This window comes from Leguminivora glycinivorella, chromosome 27, assembly GCF_023078275.1.
Source record: "Leguminivora glycinivorella isolate SPB_JAAS2020 chromosome 27, LegGlyc_1.1, whole genome shotgun sequence".
NCBI lineage: Eukaryota > Metazoa > Arthropoda > Insecta > Lepidoptera > Tortricidae > Leguminivora > Leguminivora glycinivorella.
Genome location: NC_062997.1, coordinates 1290013 through 1315622, shown reverse-complemented (window position 1 = coordinate 1315622; position 25610 = coordinate 1290013). Strand labels below are relative to the sequence as shown.

The window sequence follows — 25610 nt, the reverse complement described above, 5'->3', positions numbered from 1 at the left end:
AAGTTAAAACGCAGTAAGTCTATATGCATTCCATACATACTTACTACAATTTTGTTTCCATTCACAGACGAAGATACAAGTTTTTTTTAAAGTAGTGACGATATGTTAAAGAGTAAAATTTGTGATACAGGGATACCGCTGAAGACCGAGCAAAAAGGTGTGCGCGCGTGTGTTTACATACATACATACAATCACGCCTGTATCCCATGAAGGGGTAGGCAGAGCACCTGAAACTGCTCGTTTCAGTGCCACTCTTGGCAAATAAGGGGTTGACAGAAGACGCGTGTGTTTGTTAAGCCAAAACTCATTTTAAAACCAAATATTTATTAGGGAAATTTTATTTTGAATAATATTTATATTTATATTTTATTTTATTAATCTATCGATTAATATAATAAAGTAACGCTTTTTTTAATTTTAGTTTGAGTCAGAGCGATGTAAACGAGTTTTTTGCACTCATAATTTTAGAACAAATGTAATATAAATGAAAGAATGAAATGTAATATAAATGTAGAATATAAATGAAAGTGTTTACGCGATTAAGTCCCGTTTTGTTCTAAAATTACAGTTTTGTTTATTTATAAAAATAAATATAGCGGCGATCTCGGAAACAGGTGTAACGATTTCGCTGCTCTTTGTTATGTGAGGGGTTTTCGGGGGCGAAAAATCGATCTAGCTTAGTCTTAGGTAACGGGAAATGCAAAATTCGGGTTTTCATGCGTTTTTCCTTATTATACAATAGAACACCAGGTACTTTTCATTATAAATGTTACATATCAGCAGTTCTAAAAAGTTTGTATAAAAATTAAGGAATAAGTTTGTTTTTATTATTCCTATTTTGTTACCAAGATTTTTTGATGAATTGAGATTTTAGTAAGTTTCATTTCGTCATTAAGGTTCTCTAGTATCTATATTTTCTTAATTATAACAATTATCCTGTAAATATCTCACGAAAGTCGACTTATATTACTAAATGTTGGTAACATAACCTAACCTAACCACAAAATTAAAATTTTGAAAAAAACCCCCGACCGCGACATAGTGGACCGATTTTCATGAAACATGGCTAAGAACACTCCCGACTAACTCAGCGTTCAGACAAAAAAAACTAAATCTAAATCGGTTCATTCGTTCGGGCTACGATGCCACAGACAGACACACACACAGACAGACAAACAAACAGACAGACAGACAGACGGACAGACAAACACACAGACAGACACGTCAAACTTATAACACCTCTTCGTTTTTGCGTCGGGGGTTAAAAATAGGATCAATTAAAATTTGCTGACGTGGCTATGTACAAACTTTTTGAGAACTGCTCATCACTACATAGTATAAAACAAAGTCGCTTTCTCTGTCCCTATGTCCCTATGTATGCTTAAATCTTTAAAGCTACGCAACGGATTTTGATGCGGTTTTTTTTAATAGATAGAGTGATTATAGAGGAAGGTTTACATGTAGGTATAGTACCCGTGCGAAGCCGGGGCGGGTCGCTAGTATTATGATATAGAAAAGCACTTACTTGCGCCCCAACTCAAAGTGCGCCCTCAAGAAATCGTTAAAAGGCAGCATGTGCTGCTCCTTCGAGAATTCAACATGGTTGGCGATGTTCTGCAGAATCTTTGACATCAGCATGAGACCACGTTTGATTGTGGGGGGAACGGGACGGCTGACTATACCCATCTCTTGCGGTGACACTGAAACACAAATACATTGTGCAACAATCAGGTAAGGAGGGATATTAATAACGAGTGTTATAATTCGCGACAGCCGCACGATGGAGAGAGACAACAAATGTGATGAAATAGTATATTGGGCAATGTGGGGAGGAAGCATTAATTGCAAACGAGTAAGTTAAATGGCAACGGCTTGCTGGAGCGATTCAAAGACTCGAATTTACAATATTCTTACGCCCTGAGTTACACAACGTTTTTATCACAATAGGCAACATGACTGTGATAAAATATTTTCTACCATGCACGAAATAAAGCATCAGATAATTATAAGAAAAACAGGGAGAGAATTTATTTTGAACTCTAATTTATATTTTATAAATCAGATAGAAATATATAAAGTAAATCGACGGTGACGTCACTAAATTCGATTTCATATTAATTACATATTAGCAAGTCGTTCAAAATCGTTTTGACAGTTCTTAAAAAGAAGCTGATTTGACTAGGAGAAAAGTAGCCTATTGCAATATCAAAATATGTACAAAGATACAACAAAAGTTAAATATGATACTAGATATTTCATAACTGCCTAGGGACAAGGATTTGTTCTATAACTCCCGCTCCACCTACGTAAGTGTGATGAAAAATAACTTACCTATAGCGGGATTGATGAATCTCAAGAACAGGACAGTGCCTACAGCGCCGACGCTCGTTTGAGGTATGTGCGCGTATCTCTTGCTCAAAACCTGTCGACAATTTATATAAAAATAATTTTAAATAATAATTTTATTTATTTTTTCATTCACTTACCCTAAATAACGTTGAAATTTTCAACATATCAGAGCATTTCTTTTTTTTTTTTTTTTTTGCCACTTTTATGAAGTGTGATATTTTTGAAAAAAAATATGCTATTTCTACTCAGAATTACTAGCTTTTTCAATCCTAGTAGTTAAAAAAATTGTCCCATAAATTTTTTTCTTATTTTGTTACCATTTTCCGTACATGTTGTATGGGGTAACAAAAATGTATGGAAATTCTGGGACACTTTTTGTCTCCCAGTGAGATTGAAAGTACTCGTGATTCTGAGTACAATTGACCTAAAATTTCCTAAAACAATCAAAATTTTTTTATTGGCAAAAAAACAAAAGAAATGCTCATCAGCATTTTTCTATTTATTTATTTAAACTTTATTGCACAATACAAAAAAGTACAAATGGCGGACTTAATGCCAGATGGCATTCTCTACCAGTCAACCATGGGCTAAACCGAAAGATTAAGTAGGTGCAGGGTCCTAGTATAGTTAGCGTGTAATGGAAAAGAATTTAAGATACAAACAATATCCATAATTATATGCTACATATAAATATATATATACAGACCTAATATTATACATAAATAGGTATATAAATATACAATACATAAATATAATATAAAATATACCCGTTAAACTTCCGTGAGACATATTCAAATAATTAATTGAAATACGGTTGTACTCACGTTATTATATCGCTATTGCTGCGACATGTTTCGGGCCAATTCGGAGGCCCCTCTTCAGGCGTATAGGAGTTCACGCGACGGCTAGACTCCGCAAACTGAACGCGCCGCTCGCCGCTCCGCCCGCTGCGCGCGCGCTGATAGGACGGGGGAGGGGGGCGCAGAGCAGTCTGCTGCTGTAGTTGTTGTGTAGAGTTCTGGTAGCGCGGCTGTGTCGACCGATGGAGGTAAGCACACTGCACTCACTGTGTCCACACGATTGTCAAAACACATTTTCCTCTTCACATTAGGTATTACCGGTTTCCATGCTGGTGGCAACATCCAGCCTCCGTCCCGATTGAAATTAGGGCGGTGTCCGATTTCAATGGCCTCGAGAACTTTGCGTGGTACAAAACATTTCTCCCGTACCAACAACCTTGCTCTATCGAAGCGTATAAAATGGGACGCGCCGGTATCGTACGCGTGCTCTGCCACTGCGGAATTCCTGGTGTCCATGTTCTTCACGCTTCGTATGTGTTCCGACAACCTCGCGGAGACATTCCTTCCAGTCTCGCCGACATACGCTCTACCACAGTCACAAGGTATCTCGTATACCCCCGGGCTACCCAGTGGGTCCTTATCTTTAGGAGAGCGCAGCACCTGCCTTACCTTTGTGTGGGGGCGGAAAATTGTCCTCATGCTAAACCTACGGCGTAATAGGCGTCCAATGGTATCCGTTACCCCTTTAATGAAAGGCAAGAAAACAGGCGCTCTCTCGACCGTATGTGTTCGCCGTAACGTGCTCGCACTTGCCGCCCGCTGACTCTGTCTCCAACTGTACCCATTCTTCTCTAACACCTGCCTTACATGCTGCAGCTCGCCTTGCACGTACTGCGGGTCACAGAGCCGTAAAGCCCTGTTGATGAGAGCGCGTGGCACCGACGACAAATGCGCAGGGTGATGGTGCGAGTCAGCTTGCAGGTACCTGTCGGTGTGTGTAGCCTTTCTATGCACCTTATGAGTCAAGAGGCCACGTTCGTCCCGCTGCACTAAGACATCCAGAAAAGGTAGAGCCCCATTACACTCTTTCTCTATAGTGAACGTAATCTTGGGATGCTGCGCGTTCAGGTGGGCAAGTAACGGGTCTAGATCTCTGCCTGTCACTACGGCAAACACGTCGTCGACATATCGCCACCATAGCCTAGGCTTATGTGGGCAGCTCTCCAACGCTCTCTGCTCAAAATTTTCCATAAAAAGGTTAGCCACCACTGGAGCTATCGGAGAACCCATTGCGACTCCTTCTATCTGTAAGTAGTATTCACCCCGCCACACAAAATATCCACTAGTGAGGCAAAACTCTATCATCTTCATGTACTCGGTGAGAGAGTCGTCGTGTTCGGCCATTCGTTTTATCAACTCTATAGTTTCCGCTACCGGTACATTAGTAAATAAGGAGGTTACATCAAAGCTCACCATTACCTCATCTTCCTGCAACATAACTCCCTCAAGTAATTGCACAAAGTGCGTAGAGTCTCGTACGAAGCTAAACGTATTACCAGTTAGAGGTTGCAGGAGACTCGACAAAAAACGGGACGCCTTGTAGGTGGGTGAGTCTATCTGGCTAACAATGGGTCTCAGGGGCCAGTCATTTTTATGGATCTTGGGCAGCCCATAAATCTTAGGGGTAGTGGGATTCAACTGACGCAACTTCTTAGCCTGGTCTTTCGCAGATAGCGCGCCGATTAAGCCGTTTAACTTCGATGTTACGCGCGCCGTAGGGTTGTAAGACACTTTCTTATACGTGCTTGTATCTCCTACCAGCTGCGTAACCTTCTCCTCGTAGAGCGCCGTGTCCACAACTACAGTAGCATTACCCTTATCCGCCGGCAACACCAGGATGTCTTCATTTTCCCGTAGTGCCGAGAGCGCTAGTCTCTCTTGTTTGCTGATGTTGGGCTTAGGTAACTTACTCCGGCGCAACAGCGAGGATACATCCTGTCGAAGGCATTCCGCTTCCCTGTGCGGCACTCTATTGCGCACAATGGCGTCCTCTACATTCGCAACGATTGAACGAAACATGTCGCAGCAATAGCGATATAATAACGTGAGTACAACCGTATTTCAATTAATTATTTAAAATATACCCATTGTAAAAGATCAAGACCAATGAAAAACAAGGCAAGGCATTGTGAAAGACAAGGCAAGACATATGTCCCGTAGATGAGGTTCATAACCTTCTTTTTTCAGGTCCAGCGAAAAGCAAAGCCGGAATTTACAATTAAAATTACCTACCATACCCGTTTACACCCGACTTATTTCCCATAAAGCCTAAAAAAAGGTGCCCAACTCTTATATGCCGGTCTTTCCGAGTAGGCACAATTTCGAAGTTACATATTTCAGAACATACAAGAAATTGAACACGTTTTAAGAGCATTAATAGTACTAGACAGGAAGAACGATTATTAAATTACTACGTTACATACGTATTATCATCCTCCTTGCGTTATCCCGGCATTTGCCGCGGCTCATGGGAGCCTGGGGTCCGCTGTGACAACTAATCCCAAGATTTGGCGTAGGCACTAGTCTTACGAAAGCGACTGCCATCTTATTTTCCAACCCAAAGGGTAACTAGGCCTCATTGGAATTAGTCCAGTTTCCTCATGATGTTTTCCTTCACCGAAAAGCGACAGGCAAATATCAAATGACATTTCGCACATAAGTTCCGAAAAACTCATTGGTACGAGCCGGGTTTCGAACCCGCGACCTCCTGATTGAAAGTCGCACGCTTTTACCGCTAGGCCACCAGCGCTTTTACACTACGTTACATCATAAATTAAATATAACAAGATCATACCATCCCATACATTAAAATGCGACCGCTTACGAACGCGCTTACACTCCACCACACATAGATGGCGCCACAAAAAAATGTCTTGTAGCTTTCGATTATACTTGTAGATGGCGTTAAGTGTCACTTTTGACATAGATTTACGGCTCGGAATTGACACTTAATGCCAATCTACAAATAATCAGTGGCAACAAGGCATTTTTTGTGGCGCCATCTATGTGTGGTGGAGTGTAAGCGCGTTCGTAGGCGGTCGCATTTTAATATATGGGATGGTATGATCTTGTTATATTTAATTTATGGTTACATACATAATACACAAATATTCCGACTGCTTCTATTTTATTTTAATTTTTTTACGGAACCATGTTGAACTCGATGTTCGAATTAGAAACAAGAGTCAAGTTTATTGTTGACTAGTGTTCGTCCTAGGGATATCTATTGAAGACCAATGGATTAAGGATGAAAAACTGGTATACCTTCAGAGGTGGAAGAAGCGATAGATCCATACTAACATTATAAATGGGAAAGTGTATGTGTCTGTTTGTTTGTCCGTCTTTCACGGCAAAACGGAGTGACGAATTGATGTGATGTTAAGTGTATATAGTTGCAGGGATGGAAAGTGACACAGGCTACTTTTTGTCTCTTTCTAACGCGAGCGAAGCCGCGGGCAAAAGCTAGTATTATACCGGGTGCCCGGTAATAAATGGACAACCTTTTAACCACCAAGAGGGCACCTTATACTGGTCCAGGTTGTCCATTAATATCTATTGAAATTTTAAAAAGTGTGAAAATCTCGAAAACCAGGGGACTTTTACTAAACCTTAAAGTCGATTTTCTGGACCAGTATAAGGTGCCCTCTTGGTGGATAAAAGGTTGTCCATTAATTACCGGGCACCCTGTATATATACAAAAGTTATATGCAGTAGACGGTCTTCCCGACACTGACCTTAAATGGAAAGTCCATACATCCGGCAGGACGAACCTGCGACCCTCTTGATTGCATGTCCACGAACCACCACAAAAAAAAAACTCAAAAACTGACCTGATAGAGACAATGGCACATACTCCTCAACTGCGGGGGGAATTTGTCTGCAGAGTTGATGATCCTGTTGAAGACCTCTTTGGTAAGATCTATGAGGTTGGAGCGGTTGACTTCGATGTCCTGCGATGGGTCCAGCCTGGAACAAAAATTACATAGATTAGATTAGATTAGATTCCTGTGGGTGAGTAAGGCTGCCAGAGCTTGAGGGTGAGGTGTGCTGATGACGGGAGGACTTACGGAACTAACTTGTACATTCCTTCTAACTCCAACTAGAACGTGTACATTCCTTTTTGCTGTGTACGTAACATAAGAAAAGGGAATGTACAAGTTTCTAACGGGGTGGCAACACGCATGTGACACTGTTTGAGTAGCAAGCCAGGTCCATAGGTTACGGTGACCGCTTTACATCAGGCGGGCTGTATGCTTGTTTGCCACCGACGTAGTATAAAAAAAAATTACGGTATAAATGTGTTACATGCCAAAGTTATATTTAACTTCTCATCATGATCGTCAAAAAATATATTATAAATTGAAAATAATAAAATGATAGGGTCTCCCAATCAGGATCGTCATTACAAAGAAAAATACATTGCGGTTCCAGCAAAGAAACCTGGCAGGATCAACTTCAAAACTTAGGTCCGGTTGGTCAGCCTGCTCCAAAAGCGCGATAACCAGTGGTTCCAGCAAAGAAACCAGGAAATCATAACCAAAAACCCTTGATTTTGCTTACCTGGTAGGATCAACTTCGAAACTCAGGTCCGGTTGGTCAGCCTGCTCCAAAAGCGCGGTAACCAGCGGTTTCAACAGGGAAACCAGGTAACCGTAACCAAAAACCCTTGATTTTGCTTACCTGGCAGGATCCACTTCGAAACTTAGGTCCGGTTGGTCAGCCTGCTCCAAAAGCGCGGTAACCAGCGGTTCCAACAGGGAAACCAGGTAACCGTAACCAAAAACCCTTGATTTTGCTTACCTGGCAGGATCCACTTCGAAACTTAGGTCCGGTTGGTCAACCTGCTCCAAAAGCGCGGTAACCAGCGGTTCCAACAGGGAAACCAGGTAACCGTAACCAAAAACCCTTGATTTTGCTTACCTGGCAGGACCAACTTCGAAACTTAGGTCCGGTTGGTCAACCTGCTCCAAAAGCGCTGTAACCAGTGGTTCCAGCAAAGAAACCAGGAAATCGTAACCAAAAACCCTTGATTTTGCTTACCTGGCAGGATCAACTTCGAAACTTAGGTCCGGTTGGTCAGCCTGCTCCAAAAGCGCGGTAACCAGCGGTTCCAGCAAAGAAACCAGGAAATCGTAACCAAAAACCCTTGATTTTGCTTACCTGGCAGGATCAACTTCGAAACTTAGGTCCGGTTGGTCAGCCTGCTCCAAAAGCGCGGTAACCAGCGGTTCCAATAGGGAAACCAGGTAACCGTAACCAAAAACCCTTGATTTTGCTTACCTGGCAGGATCCACTTCGAAACTCAGGTCCGGTTGGTCAGCCTGCTCCAAAAGCGCTGTAACCAGTGGTTCCAGCAGGGGAACCAGGTAACCGTAACCAAAAACCCTTGATTTTGCTTACCTGGCAGGATCCACTTCGAAACTCAGGTCCGGTTGGTCAGCCTGCTCCAAAAGCGCGGTAACCAGCGGTTCCAGCAGGGAAACCAGGTAACCGTGACCGTAAATCTTGAAACAGAACGCCATGATTTTGCTCCCTAAGGAGTTGCCACGGAAAAGGGTTTGCATACAGTCTGAGACCTGGAAAAAAAAATTACAAATTTTTACAAAAGGAAAAATGTGACTAACGCAAAAACGACGGGATGTTGTAAGTTTGACGTGTCTGTCTGTCTGTGGCACCGTAGCTTTCGAACGGATTATCCTATTTAAATTTCATTTATTTTTGTTTGAAAGCTAAATTGAAAATTTTTTCAAACTTTTTTTTTTGGTTACTCACCTCAACTTCTCTATAGAAGATGTTCCACAGCAGCGGCGCCAGTAGATGCTTAGCGTCGAAGAGAGTGACGAACACGCGCGCTAGCTCGTCCATTTGGGACGTGCTCACCACGTTGGCTAGCGCCATTGCTATTGGAAGCTCGCCCTGTAAACAATAAATAAATAAATAAATATTGGGGGACACCTTGCCAAGCGCTGGTAGCCTAGCGGAAGTACCTGCGACTTTCGTTCCTGATTAACCCCGGCTCGCACCAATGAGTTTTTCGGAATTTATGCGAAATGTCATTTGATATTTGCCAGTCGCTTTTCGGTGAAGGTAAACATCGTAAGGAAACCGGACTAATTCCAATAAGGTCTAGTTTACCCTTCGGGTTGAAAGGTTAGATGGCAGTCAGTGGCTTTCGGAAAAACGAATGCCTACGCCAAATCTTGGGATTAGTTGTCAAAGCGGACCCCAGGATCCCATGAGCCGGGATAACGCAAGGAGGATGAAATATTGGGGGACACCTTCCACCACAGAACTAAATCGAGATAGAAGGATAAAGCTCGTCAGTTGACAGCTACACCGATCATATAACATTTTGCGTCGACACTTTGACGTCACGTTGACTCGACAGTTCTCATCGGTCGTTTTGAACGCGCGTCAAGTCAGGCTCGTCAAATTAAAGCCGCAATGGAAAAAAAATCAAAGTCATTTATTCAGTAACTAGGCCACAGGGGCAAATTTACATGATCAGGGTGACCAGCTGCACTAGTTGTTCGAACCGCGTCTGCCAGGACAGTCCCACTAGGGTGTCCATGATTATTACATTTTAGGGGTCACTATCAATTTTATCTTATCGCTAAACGACTATTTCGGCTAGATGTCAGAAAATGTAAATATACAGTCAGCATAAAGTCAATTCAGCTGGGATGACTTGAAAGTAGAATACTCAATCAGCAAAAAGTTAATTTAACTGGATGGCTAAGACTTAGAATGAATAAGTAGCCAAACGTCTGGAAATATACATAGTCCGTATGATTAGCATATCTAAAAAGTCAAAAGTGAAGTTAGTTAATTAACGTCAACACAGAACGATACAGTAGCAAAACGTCCGGAAATATAATGTGTCATGGACGTCATGGTTTATAATAAATATGTAACAGTTCTTATTAACAGTGCGAGAAGGTTTGAATTCTCAAGGCACTTAAGCATTTTAAAACCAGACGTTTTGCTAACGGGTCGTTTGGCGTTTATTTTTTTTAGCAATAAAAACATTAAACAATCCAGACTTTTTGCTCCTCGACTGTTTAGCGTTCATGTCTGTTTTGTAATACAGACATTCGAAGATGAAGATGTTTTGCAGTTAGATCATTTTAAATTGTTACGTTTTAAGATCCAGACGTTTTGCTAAAGACGCATTTAGCATTCATGTCTACGTAGCCACAAAGACATAACACAATCCAGACATGTCAGCTATATAGTCTTTTAGCGATAAGGTAAATTTGATAGTGACCCCATTTTAGCGGTTTAGGTTTGAACTAGGGTTTCCATGATTCTTAGTAGCCAAGGTATACGGATAGACTATATTATGGTACAAGTCGTCCTACCTTATCCGAGATCATGGTGACCAGTTGCACTAGTTGTTCAAAGCGGTCAGCCAGGACAGTCTCCGCTAGGGTGTCAAACTCTGTGCCTTGTTGCAGGATTTTAGTCAGGACTTCCATGAAGGCAGCTCGGGTTTGTAAGTCTCGGTGGTAACCCAGATCTGGGGACAAAATAGGTCATTTTAGCAATGTATAAATTAAAATAAGTATACGGGGTGTCCCACGGCTATGCCAGATGGAGGGAAACTAACTTAAATATCATAGATAGGATATTTTGGTGAAAGAGGATTTCATTTTATTTTTAAAACATAGTAAAACTGCATTCATAGATTTTTAATTAATTACATGGTTAAACCGGGAATCGAGCCCGCTACACGAGAAAAAAATATCATGTAGCTTTGTCATACCGATCGTAAGGTTTTTTTAAGCGCCGCCTCAAATCTCTCAAAAGAAGGTGGTTCTCAATTCGTCTGTATTTTTTTTATTTTGTTTAATGTTTGTTCCTCGATATCTCCGTCGTTACTGGACCGATTTAAAAAATTTTTTTTTTGATTGAATGTATATGCATACAGATTGGTCCCATTTCTCTCAGAACCCAGTTCTGATGATGGGATCCTGGAGAAATCGAGGGAACTCCTCAAATCTGAAAGGCATACATATGGTGATTTTTGTATTTTTAAAGGAACAGCATGAATTTACGTACGGAACAGTGACATTTGGTGCAGTGGAAGTGCTGATGATGGTCAGAACGGAACTCCTCAAATCTGAACGGCACGCTTATAGTGACTTTGGTATTTTTATAAGAACAGCATGCTCTTACGTCCAGAACAGTGACATTTGGTGCAGTGAAACTCCTGATGATGGTCAGAACGGAACTCTTCAAATCTGAACGGCACGTTTATAGTGACTTTGGTATTTTTATAAGAACAGCATGCACTTACGTCCAAAATAGTGACATTTGGTGCAGTGGAACTGTTGGTGATGGTCAGAACCGAAATACGTAATCCAACATTCGCAAGTAGCTTTCACCCGAACCCCAAAGGCGGCGGTTTTTTTTTCTTAAAAATTATTCTAAATAACATCCATACTTATATTAATATTATTTAAATGTGAAAGTGTGTGTGTTTGTTTGTTTGTCCGTCTTTCACGGCAAAACGAAGCGATGAATTGACGTGATTTTTTAAGTGGAGATAGTTGAAGGGATGGAGTGACATAGGCTACTTTTTGTCTCTTTCTAACGAGAGCGAAGCCGGGGGAAAAGCTAGTGTCATATATATAGGATATTTTGCTGAAAATGGACAATACAATACAAACAATAGGACTTTAGTAGCACTTATTTTTAAAACTTAGTAAAACAGCATTCATAGACTTTTAATTAATTACATGGTTAAGGCACTGGTCCCACCGCGAGCTAGTAAGCTATGAGCTATCGGCTACAAAAACGAACAAAAGATAAGCACCCCCGTGCAAATAAAAGAGACACGGCGATATTGATAGCTCACCGCTGGGCGAGTAACTATAAACATCGCCGTGTCTCTTTTATTTACACGGGAGTGATTATCTTTTGTTCGTTTTTATAGCCGATAGCTCATAGCTTACTAGCTCGCGATGGGACCAGTGCCTCAACCGGGAATCGAGTCCGCTACACGAGAAAAAAAATACCCTGTAGCTTTGTCATACCGATCGAAAGGTTTTTTTTTTCTACATAACATAGTGTCTAAATAAAATGAAGACCATGAATTTTAACATTTTACATGGCATACTAGTAGCCGTGCAATTTTGTTCATACAAGTTTTCAAAAATAATTAAAGACTGTGTGTGTGTGTGCTACACATTTTACTTTGGCAGTAATCCTCTATATACTCGATCCTTTTTGGTTGTAAACAAAGAGGATCGAGTATTATAGAGAGTTACTGTCAAAGTAAAATGTGTAATCATAGTGCATAGACTGCCATCTCTCGACACAAGCTTAAAACTGTTGTACCTCAGTTTTGACAATTTGGCCCATATTGTTAGCTTGATATGTGTTAAAATGTCAAATATTAATATTAACGCCATCTAGGCCACCGTGCCTTTTTCTCTATGACTTTGAGGTACGTTTTTTTCTTATGGCCGCAGTACACATGGGGCCAAGGGTTGGTCCAACCCTTGGTGGAACCCCTTGGCCGAGATAAGAGTCGCTGTTTACACATTGGTGAACCAATCACTTGGCATTGGCTCCTCATGAAAAGATGGACGTGGAATGGAAAAGGCTAGATAATTCTAGGTCATTTACGTTGTCAGCGAAATTTTATTAAGAAATAATAACCCCTTAGTAAAATTAAATTATTTGAATTTTTTTTTTTTTAATATTCTGGTAAGCACATTTATCTTTTTTAGGCAATACATTAAACATCTGCAAGGTTATTTTATTTCCTAAAATCAACACTATTATTGGTATAGATATTATTATTTTCGTAAATATTTCACTACTGTCCTCTCTGACGGCTGACGACTAACGACTTACCTATGCTATGCATGAGTCCCGAGTCTATATTGGCACTCAGCAGGTTGGACATGGCCTGTATGGTCGCGTTCCTTAAAGTCTCCAGCCTTCCCGGCCCTTCCGCCATCTCCACTTCGTTGCAGTCGTTCAGTAAGTTCATGAATAGGGTGAAGTATCTGCAAATTTTAAATTTAATTAACATTACACTCTTTAAGCATTGTCTTTTTCAACCCGGAGGTCGCGGGTTCGAACGCCGGCTCGTACCAATGAGTATTTCGGAATTTATGTAGGTACAAAATGACATTTGCATTTACCGCTATGACAGATATTATTTTCATGGACGTAGTGCGAAATTATGTGCTAATTTATTAACCCTTAAATGCATGATGATGTATATATGCATCATATCTTTGATGCCCCGTGGCTCAATATGTAGCTATCCAAAATTACATTTATTACTTAATTATTATTCACTGTTTATTAGTATTTAATAAATAATTAAAAAAACTTAATAGTATTATGATTTACTATTTATTTTTTAAGGATTAAGATGAAATGGCGGAAAAGTGTGAAAAAACTTAGTAGGTATGTGATTTAGGCCGATTTTTTCAGAGTTAGTATTTATTTTAAGTTTAAACATTTTACCATAGGGGTTTCACAAATAGGGTACCTTTCTAATAGTAGTAATTTTTTTCATATGAAATTTACCAATAATTATATATTTGTATAAATATGATGTAGCCTATTTAACTTCTAACACTGATTTAGTATTAAAATCGATGTTAAATATTTTTTTTATAATTTTTCCCAGAGTAAGAAAACCATTGACTAACACATATATTAAATTCGCGTTAAAAGAAAAAATCATGCATTTAAGGGTTAAGCTGTCCGAAGGCCGACCTGCACAGAAAAGGAGACCCGCGAAAGCGGAGCTCCGTCGATATCGCTTTAAACTTAAGATAAAACGGAACAAATATTGTAAGGTACAGCGGGGCAAATCTTGACTGGGGGGCAATGGTAACTAATCCATTTTTTCCATTAATACACTATGATGTTGAGTTCTACATGTATCCACTGAACACGCCTACCATATATAACCGGTGGGCACTCTATTTAATAATGCAAACATTGTAAAACATGGAAAAAATGAACCCGTTACATTTGCCCCTCAGTCGAGATTTGTCCCGCTGTACCTTAGATATTTGTTCCGTTTTATCTTAATTTTAAAGCGATATCGAAGGAGCTCCGCTTTCGCGGGTCTCCTTTTCTGTGCAGGCCGGCCTTCGGACACCTTAAGGCACTGGTCCAACGGCGAGCTAGTAAACTATGAGCTATCGGCTTTAAAAACGAACAAAAGATAAGCACTCCTGTGCAAATAAAAGAGACAATGCGATGAAGACCAATAGCGATAGAGGTAAAGTTGTTATTTTTTGAACGGCCAGTTTACACGGATATTTTTAATATCAAAAATTTCAACAGCACATCACTCACTTCAGGAACAGCTGACTCTTGGCCTCCATCAGGTCCCCCCGGTCGGACTCTTCGGGCTGTAGGGGGAGCTGCTTCAGCAGGGTCCACGCTACTGCACGGTATCCGGCCGGATAGTAAACCAGATACCAAATAGTGACCAGACCGGATATCCGATGCAGTATCTACGCTACTGTCCGGTATCTGGTCGGATAGCAAAATTTATATAATCCGGATACCGGATAGTGCCCGGATATCAGATCAGGATCTAAGTTACCTGGCATATCTGGATTATTACTATCCGGTCGGATACCGGATATCCAAGCGCGTAGTAATAATCCAAGTAGGCCGGATACCGGATAGTGGCCGGATACCGGATACTATCGCAATCTGGCCGGATACTGGATAGCGACCGGATATCCGGTGCTTTTCTAGGCTTAATTCGCGCCTAATAACGGATAGTGAATAAGGCACTCACTTTAGGAACAGCTGACTCTTGGCCTCCATCAGGTCCCCCCGGTCAGACTCCTCGGGCTGCAGGGGGAGCTGCTTCAGCAACGCCGCCACTCCATGCACGCCTGGTCCAGCTCTCTGCAGGGTCCACGCTACTGCTCGGTATCCGGCCGAGCCTCCATCAGGTCCCCCCGGTCAGACTCCTCGGGCTGCAGGGGGAGCTGCTTCAGCAACGCCGCCACCGCCTCCATGCACGCCTGGTCCAGCTCTCTGCAGCAGACCAAGTATCTGCGTGAAGAGAGGTTGTAGATCGTATACACTGTCACACATAGCCCGGTAGCTACGTTATACACTCTCACACATAGCCCGGTAGCTACGTTATACACCCTCACACATAGCCCGGTAGCTACGTTATACATCGTCACACATAGCCCGCTAGCTACGTTATACACCCTCACACATAGCCCGGTAGCTACGTTATACACCCTCACACATAGCCCGGTAGCTACGTTATACACCCTCACACATATAGCCCGCTAGCTACGTTATACACCCTCACACATATAGCCCGCAAGCTACGTTATACACCCTCACACATATAGCCCGCAAGCTACGTTATACACCCTCACACATAGCCCGGTAGCTACGTTATACACCCTCACACATAGCCCGGTAGCTACGTTATACATCGTCACACATAACCCGGTACCTACGTTATACACCCTCACACATAGCCCGCTAGCTACGTTATACACCCTCACACATAGCCCGGTAGCTACGTTATACACCCTCACACGTAGCCCGGTAGCCACGTTATACATCTTCACACATAGCCCGATAGCTACGTTATACACCCCCACATACATATTTGAAGCAAAGAGGATCGAGTATTACAGAGAGTTACTGTCGAAGTAAAATGTGTAATCACAGTGCATAGACTGCCATCTCTTGACACAGGCTTAAAACTTTGGAACCTCAGTTTTGACAATTTGGCCCGTATTCTTAGCTTGATATGTGTTAAAATGTTAAATATTAATATTAGCGCCATCTAGCTGAGCGTACCCCAAAGCTGTAATGCCATCTACGCCACCGTAGCTTTTTCTGTATGGTACTGAGGTACGTTTTTTTCTTAGACTTTATCTGTCTATACGAGTTATATTATAAATAATATTAATATTTGACATTTTAACACCTATCAAGCTAACAATATGGGCCAAATTGTCAAAACTGAGGTTCAAAAGTTTTAAGCCTGTGTCGAGAGATGGCAGTCTACGCACTGTGATTACATATTATTTGTGCCGTTTGTATATCCGAGGTCTTTATAGAGAGTACGTCGTAGACGTCGCATCGGACCGATAGATGGCGCCATCGTTCGTTGTAAGTCGCTCCGGCGTCTCACCGCCGCGATGTTGGTAGTCCCGTTTTTCCCCACCTGCAACACAAGGCCCCCCCGCGCCCCGACTCGCCACCAGCCACCCTCTTTGTTTCGTCGAACGCCGAAGTGACCGGTTGTCGCGTATTCCGTTCGAACATTTTTACAGCATGGTGTCTCGAAATTAATCTTTTAGTTTCTATTTCCTTGTTATTTCTGGTCAAACCAGAGTTATTCGTGTTTTTATTTAAAAAGTGGCTTATAACGTTTCGGAATTATGAAATTTTTCAATTTCATCCGTCAATTCTTTCTTCCCTTTTAATTTGCGCTCGTTCGTCTTGAATAATGAGATATATTATGCCTCGCTAGCGATCATTATTCGTCTTTCGGGGTTCTCACTATAGAAATGAACGAGCGGTGCTTTATGATTCTACCCACTTTTTTGTAAGAAAGTTCCATGCTGCAAAAATCGTTACCGTTAATCAGTTTTCTTTTTAAACTATTCGCATTTCCGAGACTAAAGTAGGAAGTGTTATCCGCGTATTAAAAGTTTCGCGCGAGAATATAAGCGGTAACGTAGGTAAGTTGCTCCGCCGGGGACCACGTGCTCCGGGGACCACGTGCTTCGCGACCGCGGGCTGCGCGACCTGCGGGCTGCGGCGGCGGCGGCGGCGGGCGCGGTGGAGGAATACCGCGCTTCAAGGAGGTTTGAATTTCTCCGACGAATGGGTGAGCAGATTCATATTATTTTAGAAAGAATATGTTCGGTTTCCGATTCGGTGCGGAGGCCCCAAGCCACGTGTCGGCGCCGAAACTTACTGTAGCGCTGCGATAGCGCCGCTGACCGCGGCAGTGTTGTCCGCCGCGTCGGCGCCGCCGAGGTTGCGTAGAAGTTGCCTCCTCGTTAACGATGGCCATCTCTGCGGTGCCGCCGAACAACGTTGTGGCCGCCGCATAGGCGTCGCGTGCGACGCTGTAAGTATGTCTGCTGCTGCCCCGACGCGAGCGCCGTGCCGTTAGTGATCAGTCGTCAATACGCAGGCTACCAGCGCGGCCACCTTCTGCCCCCGCCACAACGCCGCGAGCCTGCTGAAGCTGTCCACCAGTATCGCTGGCCGCCACGCTTATGCTGGCGCCTCGATGGTGATGCAGAGCGTTCGTCTGCCGTGACAACGCCGCGATCCTGCTGAAGCTGTCCACCAGTATCGCTGGCCGCCACGCTTATGCTGGCGCCTCGATGGTGATGCAGAGCGTTCGTCTGCCGTGACAACGCCGCGATCCTGCTGAAGCTGTCCACCAGTATCGCTGGCCGCCACGCTTATGCTGGCGCCTCGATGGTGATGCAGAGCGTTCGTCTGCCTTGACAACGCCGCGATCCTGCTGAAGCTGTCCACCAATATCGCTGGCCGCCACGCTTATGCTGGCGCCTCGATGGTGATGCAGAGCGTTCGTCTGCCGTGACAACGCCGCGATCCTGCTGAAGCTGTCCACCAGTATCGCTGGCCGCCACGCTTATGCTGGCGCCTCGATGGTGATGCAGAGCGTGCGTCTGCCTTGACAACGCCGCGAGCCTGCTGAAGCTGTCCACCAATATCGCTGGCCGCCACGCTTATGCTGGCGCCTCGATGGTGATGCAGAGCGTGCGTCTGCCTTGACAACGCCGCGAGCCTGCTGAAGCTGTCCACCAATATCGCTGGCTGCCACGCTTATGCTGGCGCCTCGATGGTGATGCAGAGCGTTCGTCTGCCGTGACAACGCCGCGATCCTGCTGACTGTCCACCAGTATCGCTGGCCGCCACGCTTATGCTGGCGCCTCGATGGTGATGCAGCGAGCTCATCTGCCGTGACAACGCCGCGATCCTGCTGAAGCTGTCCACCAGTATCGCTGGCCGCCACGCTTATGCTGGCGCCTCGATGGTGATGTAGAGCGTTCATATGCCGTGACAACGACGCGAGACGCGACCCTGCCGAAGCTGTCCACCAGTATTGCTGGCCGCCACGCTTATGCTGGCGCCTCAGTGGTGACGCGGAGCGTAATACTGTTAACCGCTGCACAGGCGTCGCAATCCTTCTGCTGCGTCTGCCGTGACAACGCCGCAAGCTACTTGAAGTTTTCCACCGGTGTCGACGGCCGACACGCTGATGCTGGCGCCTTGATGTCGCCTCGATCGCACGAGGTAAGATTGCAGACGCGGCGACCTTCATCGCGCCACCGAGCGCAATACTGCGGCTGCCGCGAAGGCGTCGCTAATTTTCCTGCCGCGTTTGCCGTGACGACGCCGCGAACTCTGTTGATGCTGTTCACCGATGTAGCTGACTGCCACGCTGGCGCCGGTGCCTCCCGCGCTGACGGCGGCGACCTCGAGAGGGCCACCGAGCACGATACTGCGCGACGCGACAGGGCATCGAGACGCCTTTCGAGCTGACGACGGCCGTCTCAATCTCACCGCCGAACATAACAGCGTCTGCTGCAGTGACAAGCTGGTAAGATTGCTGATGTGGGCCCTTGGTGCTGCTAGCCGCCACGCTGATAACGCCCGTCGCGCCTAAGATGTCACGCTCACCGCGAACACTGTCTTCCCCTACAATGGTGCCACGACCACGACTATCCAGGCTCCGTCTGCTACGGTATCGTTGCAGACTCTGTTGCTGACCAGGCTGATACTACCCTCCAATGTGACGCCGGGCGCCGCTATCAGCTGACATCCCGTACACTATGGTATCCACTCTTCTCTTTCCAGTTCCCGTGAAGTACGACTGTATTTACACTCTATTTTGACCAAGGACTCCTCCGTCGCCGAAGTGAGAACAGATAAATTCTTAAGATGCTACGTCCTAACGTGGTTTGGAGACCCATAGTTGAACGAGGTAAGACGTCAATAACCGGACGAGGAGCCGCACTGCTGCGAGGGTGTCCTGACGATGTTCGCGAGCTATCTAATCGGAGAGGCGCCTCGCGAGAAGACCCTGTGATTCCTGTACATCGCTCATTGTGTAGGTCAAAGACATCGTAAAGGTTTGCGGAATTAAAAAAAAAAATCCCTTTCAGAATGTCCAGATCTGAATTCGAGCCAGCGTCCTGCATCCTGAGCGTGCGTCTGTTTACCGGGCGGACACCAAAACCGATCGGCAATCTGGCCGCGGGGTTCCAAGTACACGACGATTTCCCGGAGGCTTGTGGCGCCCCCTGTCCATTCGAGAGATTAACTTATTCGCCGAGCCTCTAATAAACAAATTGGGAAAAATAAACCTGCTTCGCCTTAGTGAACTTCAGATTCCAGCTCAAAGCGAAAGGGGCCAGGAACTCAGGAGTACTTCAGTAGTTATCATCTGGCTCGACTATACTCAATTAATATAGTGCTTGATTCGATCGTAGAACCTGATTTCATAAATTTCACAACTTTCGTGGTCTACAGAGGAAGGTTGCACCGCTGCAGTTTCCAGCATTACCTCGTACAGCTGCCGATAGCTGTAGGCCAATCGCCCCTGTTTTGCTTGCATCTGCAGCCCGATAAGACCTTCAATAATCGGAACATTGTACGAAGTAAAGCTCTTCCGATGGAGAATAATCTTCAACAGGCGGTGGCGCTGGCGACTGAAGTGACATGCAGCCGGCTTAAGGTTCGCATAGCACTATATGCTATGCACAGTTCAGTTGTATGTTATGTTATGCTGTACGATGGCAGGACTACATCTCTTCTGTTACGAGTAACTACGACAGTAACTGCTGACTCCAACAGACTGTCGTACGAGGTCAGTATGCACCCCCTGGGAGCCAAGTAAGTGACCTTCGGTGACCTCGCCTTCTTCTGCTTCGCCCGTCATCGTACCTCTTCGTCTGCGAGAGCCCTGCATTACGCCGTACAACGGTACGTATTAAGCCTCCGCCACACATAAAGCGCATTCCGCTTCGCTATCAGCGCGCTGAATGCGCGTGCATTCCGCTCGCGTCCCGCGCGCGTTGCGCTCGCTATCAGCGCTCGTTCGTTCCCGCTAGCGCCCACTGGGCGCAACGCCAGCGTTAGTGCGGTGCACCGCCATTATTGCGCTCCGCCTACGCTCTTAAAGCGCGCATGTGTGGCGGTGTTAAATTCACCCCTTGACCTGCTACCACGACGTGTTCAGCAATCACCAGCGATGCGACACTGACGTCTCCACCTCTCAGTCTACTCTGTCGACCTTCATTGCACGAAGTAGAAATCCGTCGCATCGGGTTTTGGATTAGGTAATGGATTACCCTAAGAGTCAATGACTGACTTAAAGAAATCGACTGATACCTCCGTCCAGTGTAGTAGCAATCGACAGCGCTCGTACTTTTCATCTTCTAGGCTAGTCTTACCGAGCGATCGGTATCCTCAAATGCCCTCACTAAAAAGAGTTCAGAGTTCAGGAGTCTCGCTTGCAACCGCGCTCGCTTGACGCGAAATAGTCTGATCGAAAATACCAGTATTGTAACAAATAGCCCTTGGGCACGTGAGTGATGACCTTTTTCTGTGTTTGATATGGACGTAAGACGTCGGACTTTAAATAGTCATATCAAAGCTAATATTGATTTAGATAATTTTTACGAAGGGTTGACAAAAGCAGTATCAATTACGTTACCCTGCTACAGTACAGATAGTTACACTACTTTTACAGTTAATTTTACACACTTTGTGTCTGAAATTGGGTTTATAACCTGATAAAATAACGTGTCTGTTAATAATAATAGTGTATCTAAGGTTTTTGTATCTTGTTCAAGTCAGCCTCGCCTACATCTTTTTTTTTTTTTTGGTTTTGATCTGCGATGTATAATAATGTCATTTCTCTAACTATTCGCTGACTAAAGCTAAACGTCATCACGAAAATCTCTTTATGCGTTTCTGGCACCGAGATATTCGCGGATCGAAGGCTATTTCGACTGATACATCTGTCAAATCGGTTCAACTGATTCACTTATTCTTCTATGATATGCCAATAGGGCTACCAAAGGCTTGCGCGCCAGCTGACTCGCCACCAGGAGATAATAAACAGGTCTCTATAAAGACCTCGGATATACAAACGGCACAAATAATATAAAAATTTTACCTTCCAATAAAATTTGTATTATTTTGCCTGGTATATCCGAGGTCTGAGTGATGCCTTCCTGGTAGGCTTAATGTTGAATGTACATACCTGGATATAGAGGAGGCGTCGGCGCGCAGCGGTGGCGCGATCTGGTGGCTGGTGCCGAGAACCCAGTCCGTCACGTATTCCACCATCTTATTTCGAAACTTCATCTCCTGGAGAATATAAATAAGGGCATGGAGTTAATATTTGTACTTAAAATCCAGAAGATTACTTTGCTAATCCGCAAATAGATAACGTCCTAGTCAATCAACGCGAACCAGTTATACATATTTGCGTATTTTTATTTTGATTAACATGGATTTCAGGTCACGTCTGATTTCAACGATTATTTAAATAAAATAATACTACCCATAGTCTTGGGATGCCCTGTATAGGCCTGTGTCACTAATTAAGACGATACAGGAGGGGCCAATTCTCCATACAAACTCTCTCGACTATTTCCTCCTGGTTTTTGAACATAGAGCACTGGTTTATTCAACACAGATTATTATTTTTATATGTGTCGGATTTTTCGATATTCTTATTTTTAAAGACGCTAAATCCTATCAAAAATTTCCAAAAACGGCCTTATTGATTATGGCGCAAGAAAAGGTGTGGTATTCAATATTGGTAACATAAGCCAAAAAAACTAAACGGTCCGACACAGATAATTTCATTGTTATTCAGATTCTCAAATTTCGTTACGATTGATTAAGTTTCGAAGGAGGAAACGGTCGAGAGCGGAACCTCGATTTTAAAGATTTTTTTTACAATACCCGTGTAGTGACGGGTTAAGAATTTCACCACCCCCTTTCTTCCCGCGGGTGTCGTAGAAGTCGACTGTGGGATATGGGTTAAATTGTGGCGTAGGCGAGAGGCTGGCAACCTGTCACTGCAATGTCACAATTTGGATTTCTTTCAACCCCTTTTTGCCAAGAGTGGCACCGAAACTTAGTAGTTCGTGTGCTCTGCCTACCCCTTTATGGGATACAGGCGTGATTATATGTATGTGTGTATGTATGTTTTTTACAATATCTTTCAACTGAGTTGTTCTGAATGGACATTTATATTTCGATAAATCTAGTTAATAACACTAGTATATTTAACTAAAATTCCCAAATTGACAGGGCTCCTTTCCATTTTAGCATTTTCGCTCCTGTAATATCAATTTCACTAACAATACGCTCACCTGTCTGAACGCTAAGTCGTCCCTCCTCCTCATCATAGCTTCGACCACTTGGCACAGCTTCGTTTTGATGTGCACCGATAGCACCGTCATATCCAAGTGACGAACATATCTAGGACAAAAAATAAATAAATATTATAGGACTTCTTACACAGATTGATTCAGTCCCACGGTGAGCTCAAGAAGGCTTGTGTTGTGGGTACTCAGAAAACGATATATATAATATATAAATACTTATATACATAGAAAACATCCATGACTCAGGAACAAATATCTGTGCTCATCACACAAATAAATGCCCTTACCGGGATACGAACCCGGGACCGCGGAGCAGCAGGCAGGGTCACTACCGACTGCGCCAGACCGGTCGTCAATTGATTCAGTCCCACGTTAAGCTCAGAAGTCTTTTGTTGTGGGTACTCAAATATATTATAAATGGGAAGTATGACTACGGCAAAAGGGAGCGGCTAATTGACGTGCATTTTTAAGTGAACATAACTGCAGGGATGGAGAGTGACATAGGCTTCTTTTTGCTTTTTTCTGACCACCCACTTCCCTAAAATGGAGGGTGGAAGTATGTTTTTTTTTATTATTATAAACTGGCCAGTGATTGAAGTTAGTCGCATATGATGAAAAGTGACGACAAGGCTGTATGGAGCATTTCACAACTTTCGAATTGAACGCGAGCGAAGCCGCGACAAAGCTAGTAAATAAATATTATAGGATATTCTTATACAGATTGACTGAGTCCCACGGTAAGCTCAAGATGGCTTGTGTTGCAGGTACTCAGACAACAATCATGACACACATCCATGACTCAGGAACAAATATCTATGCTCATCACACAAATAAATACCCTTACCAGGATTCGAATCCGGAACCGCGGCGTAGCCTGGTCACTACGCGCTAGGCCAGACTGGTCGTCAAAGCTCTTAGGGCCGGTTACATCAAACCGTCTGTCACCGTCAAAGCGTTCGTTTTTTATTGTATGTGAAGTTCCATAGACATCTGCTGCGTGACGATGATGTGTCTGTCAAATGTGGTTGATGCAACTGGCCCTTACTCAAGACGCTAGTTACCTGACTATAGCCAGCATAAGACCCTCTATAGACGTAGTGCTAAGGTGTTCGGAAGGTTGTCCAGTCTTCTTGTTGTCCAGAATACTCTTCATTATAAATATAGTATGTTCCACGAATTGTGTGTTGATGTCTGTCAGCATTACCTGCGAAAAAGAGGTGTACAGTGTTTATGCGGGCATATGCACCGTGTTTTTTGTTTTCCGTTAAATTCGACATGTCGTTAGGTTCTTTACCAGGAACTACCTTGTATAACACTGTTAGCTAAATTTGCAAAAAAAAAAATTTTCATCGTTTTCGAAGAATAATATGAATAATATTCCCTTAAGAATAATATGAATAATATTCCCTTAAGAATAATATTCAAGTTAGTGTCAAGTGATTGACGGCATGTGTCAAAAAGAAATAATATTGGGAAGTGGTGGCTGTCGGCTGTCACACATGTGTTCAGTAATTATATTTATTTTTTTAATAACTCGATAACCGTTAGAGTTAAGACGCTATACTCCAATTGCTAATTCGAGTCCAAAAAAACTACGACAGATACGTCAATGTCACAGCTGTCAATGTCACTTATGTCACTGTCAAAATACTTTTCAGGTTTCGCCAACCTTCTACATTCTTTATTTGGTACGTAAGAAATCCAAGAATACTTGATGATAAAATTGTGAAGAAAATTCGTTTTAGTTTTTTTGTTTTAATTCTCATACGTCAAATTAGTTCCACCGGTCGCCACTAATGATAAATGTTGGTAATGATGAATGCTTGTGGACATATTTGTAACAGTTCATTACCATTGTTTTTTCGTTAACGGTCAGAGGACGAGTACAGCGTTTCTTTCTTGGGGAAAGAATCACCTGATGAGAAGGCCCTGGTTCAGGTTCCATCATACTCGTACTTTTGCGCTTGCGCTCACGCAAAGTCCTCGTAGAAAACACAATCTTAACAACCATTTGAAATAACAGTAACTGAACAGGAAACAAAAACTTAACAAAAAACAAAAACTCAACGAGGCAAAACATCACCACGGAGCAAAAAAACATTCAAATTCAAATACAGTTTGACAGACCATGGTGTCATGGCCGCTTCCAAAACAATGGCGGCCGTGGCAACCATAAAGCCCACTATACACTATTTCGCTGATTAGCTAATTGTAAAATATGTGTATAAAAAATTGGTCACAATATCTATATCATCAATAGTTTGTTCTATATCGCAAAATATAGCACCAAATGTTATTGATACCTGAAGTGATACAAGCGCAATACCAACTTTACAACTAAAAATCACGGAAAAAAAGAAAAAAAATCGAGCGACCTAGTATTTATGTAAATAATAAAAGACTATTAAATATATAAATCAAAGGATTGAAATAAATAATAAATAATTTATCTTGGCGTGTGTTTTTATAAAAAAGGATTATACCACTTTACAAACATTTTATTGCAGTGGCAACATCGTAGTAGTTTTTTTGGACTCGAATTAGCAATTGGAGTAGAGAAATTTATTGTATTTGATCTAAAGAACCATCCATCCATTAAATAAATAAAAATTATAGGACTTATGAAATAAAACTATGAAAACTGATTAAATCGCGTATAATGAATTTACAATTCATCCCGACGTTTCGAACACTTTACAGCATTCGTGGTCAACGGGGGATTTAATCAGTTTCCATAGTTTTTAACCTCCGACGCAAAAACGACGGGGTGTTACAAGTTTGACGTGTCTGTCTGTATGTCTGTCTGTCTGTTCGTCTGTGTGTGTGTGTCTGCCTGTGGCATCGTAGCTCCCGAACGGATAAACCGATTTGGATTTAGTTTTTTTTGTTTGAAAGCTGAGTTAGTCGGGAGTGTTCTTAGCCATGTTTCATGAAAATTGGTCTACTATATCGCGGTAGGGGACTTTATCAAAAT

The 25610-nt window shown here is 43.2% G+C and overlaps 1 protein-coding gene across 1 annotated transcript in view; it reads right to left on the bottom strand.

The window, feature by feature from the left end:
- The window catches only part of LOC125240189 (neurofibromin), a 140904-nt gene that overhangs the window by 72807 nt on the left and 42487 nt on the right, over positions 1-25610 (bottom strand). The window contains 12 exon segments of the mRNA XM_048148013.1: positions 1526-1700; positions 2332-2422; positions 7040-7175; positions 8610-8785; positions 8982-9125; positions 10571-10728; positions 13074-13228; positions 14998-15020; positions 15149-15242; positions 21499-21605; positions 22622-22730; positions 23698-23840. Of these exon segments, the coding sequence (XP_048003970.1) occupies positions 1526-1700; positions 2332-2422; positions 7040-7175; positions 8610-8785; positions 8982-9125; positions 10571-10728; positions 13074-13228; positions 14998-15020; positions 15149-15242; positions 21499-21605; positions 22622-22730; positions 23698-23840 (1511 nt within the window).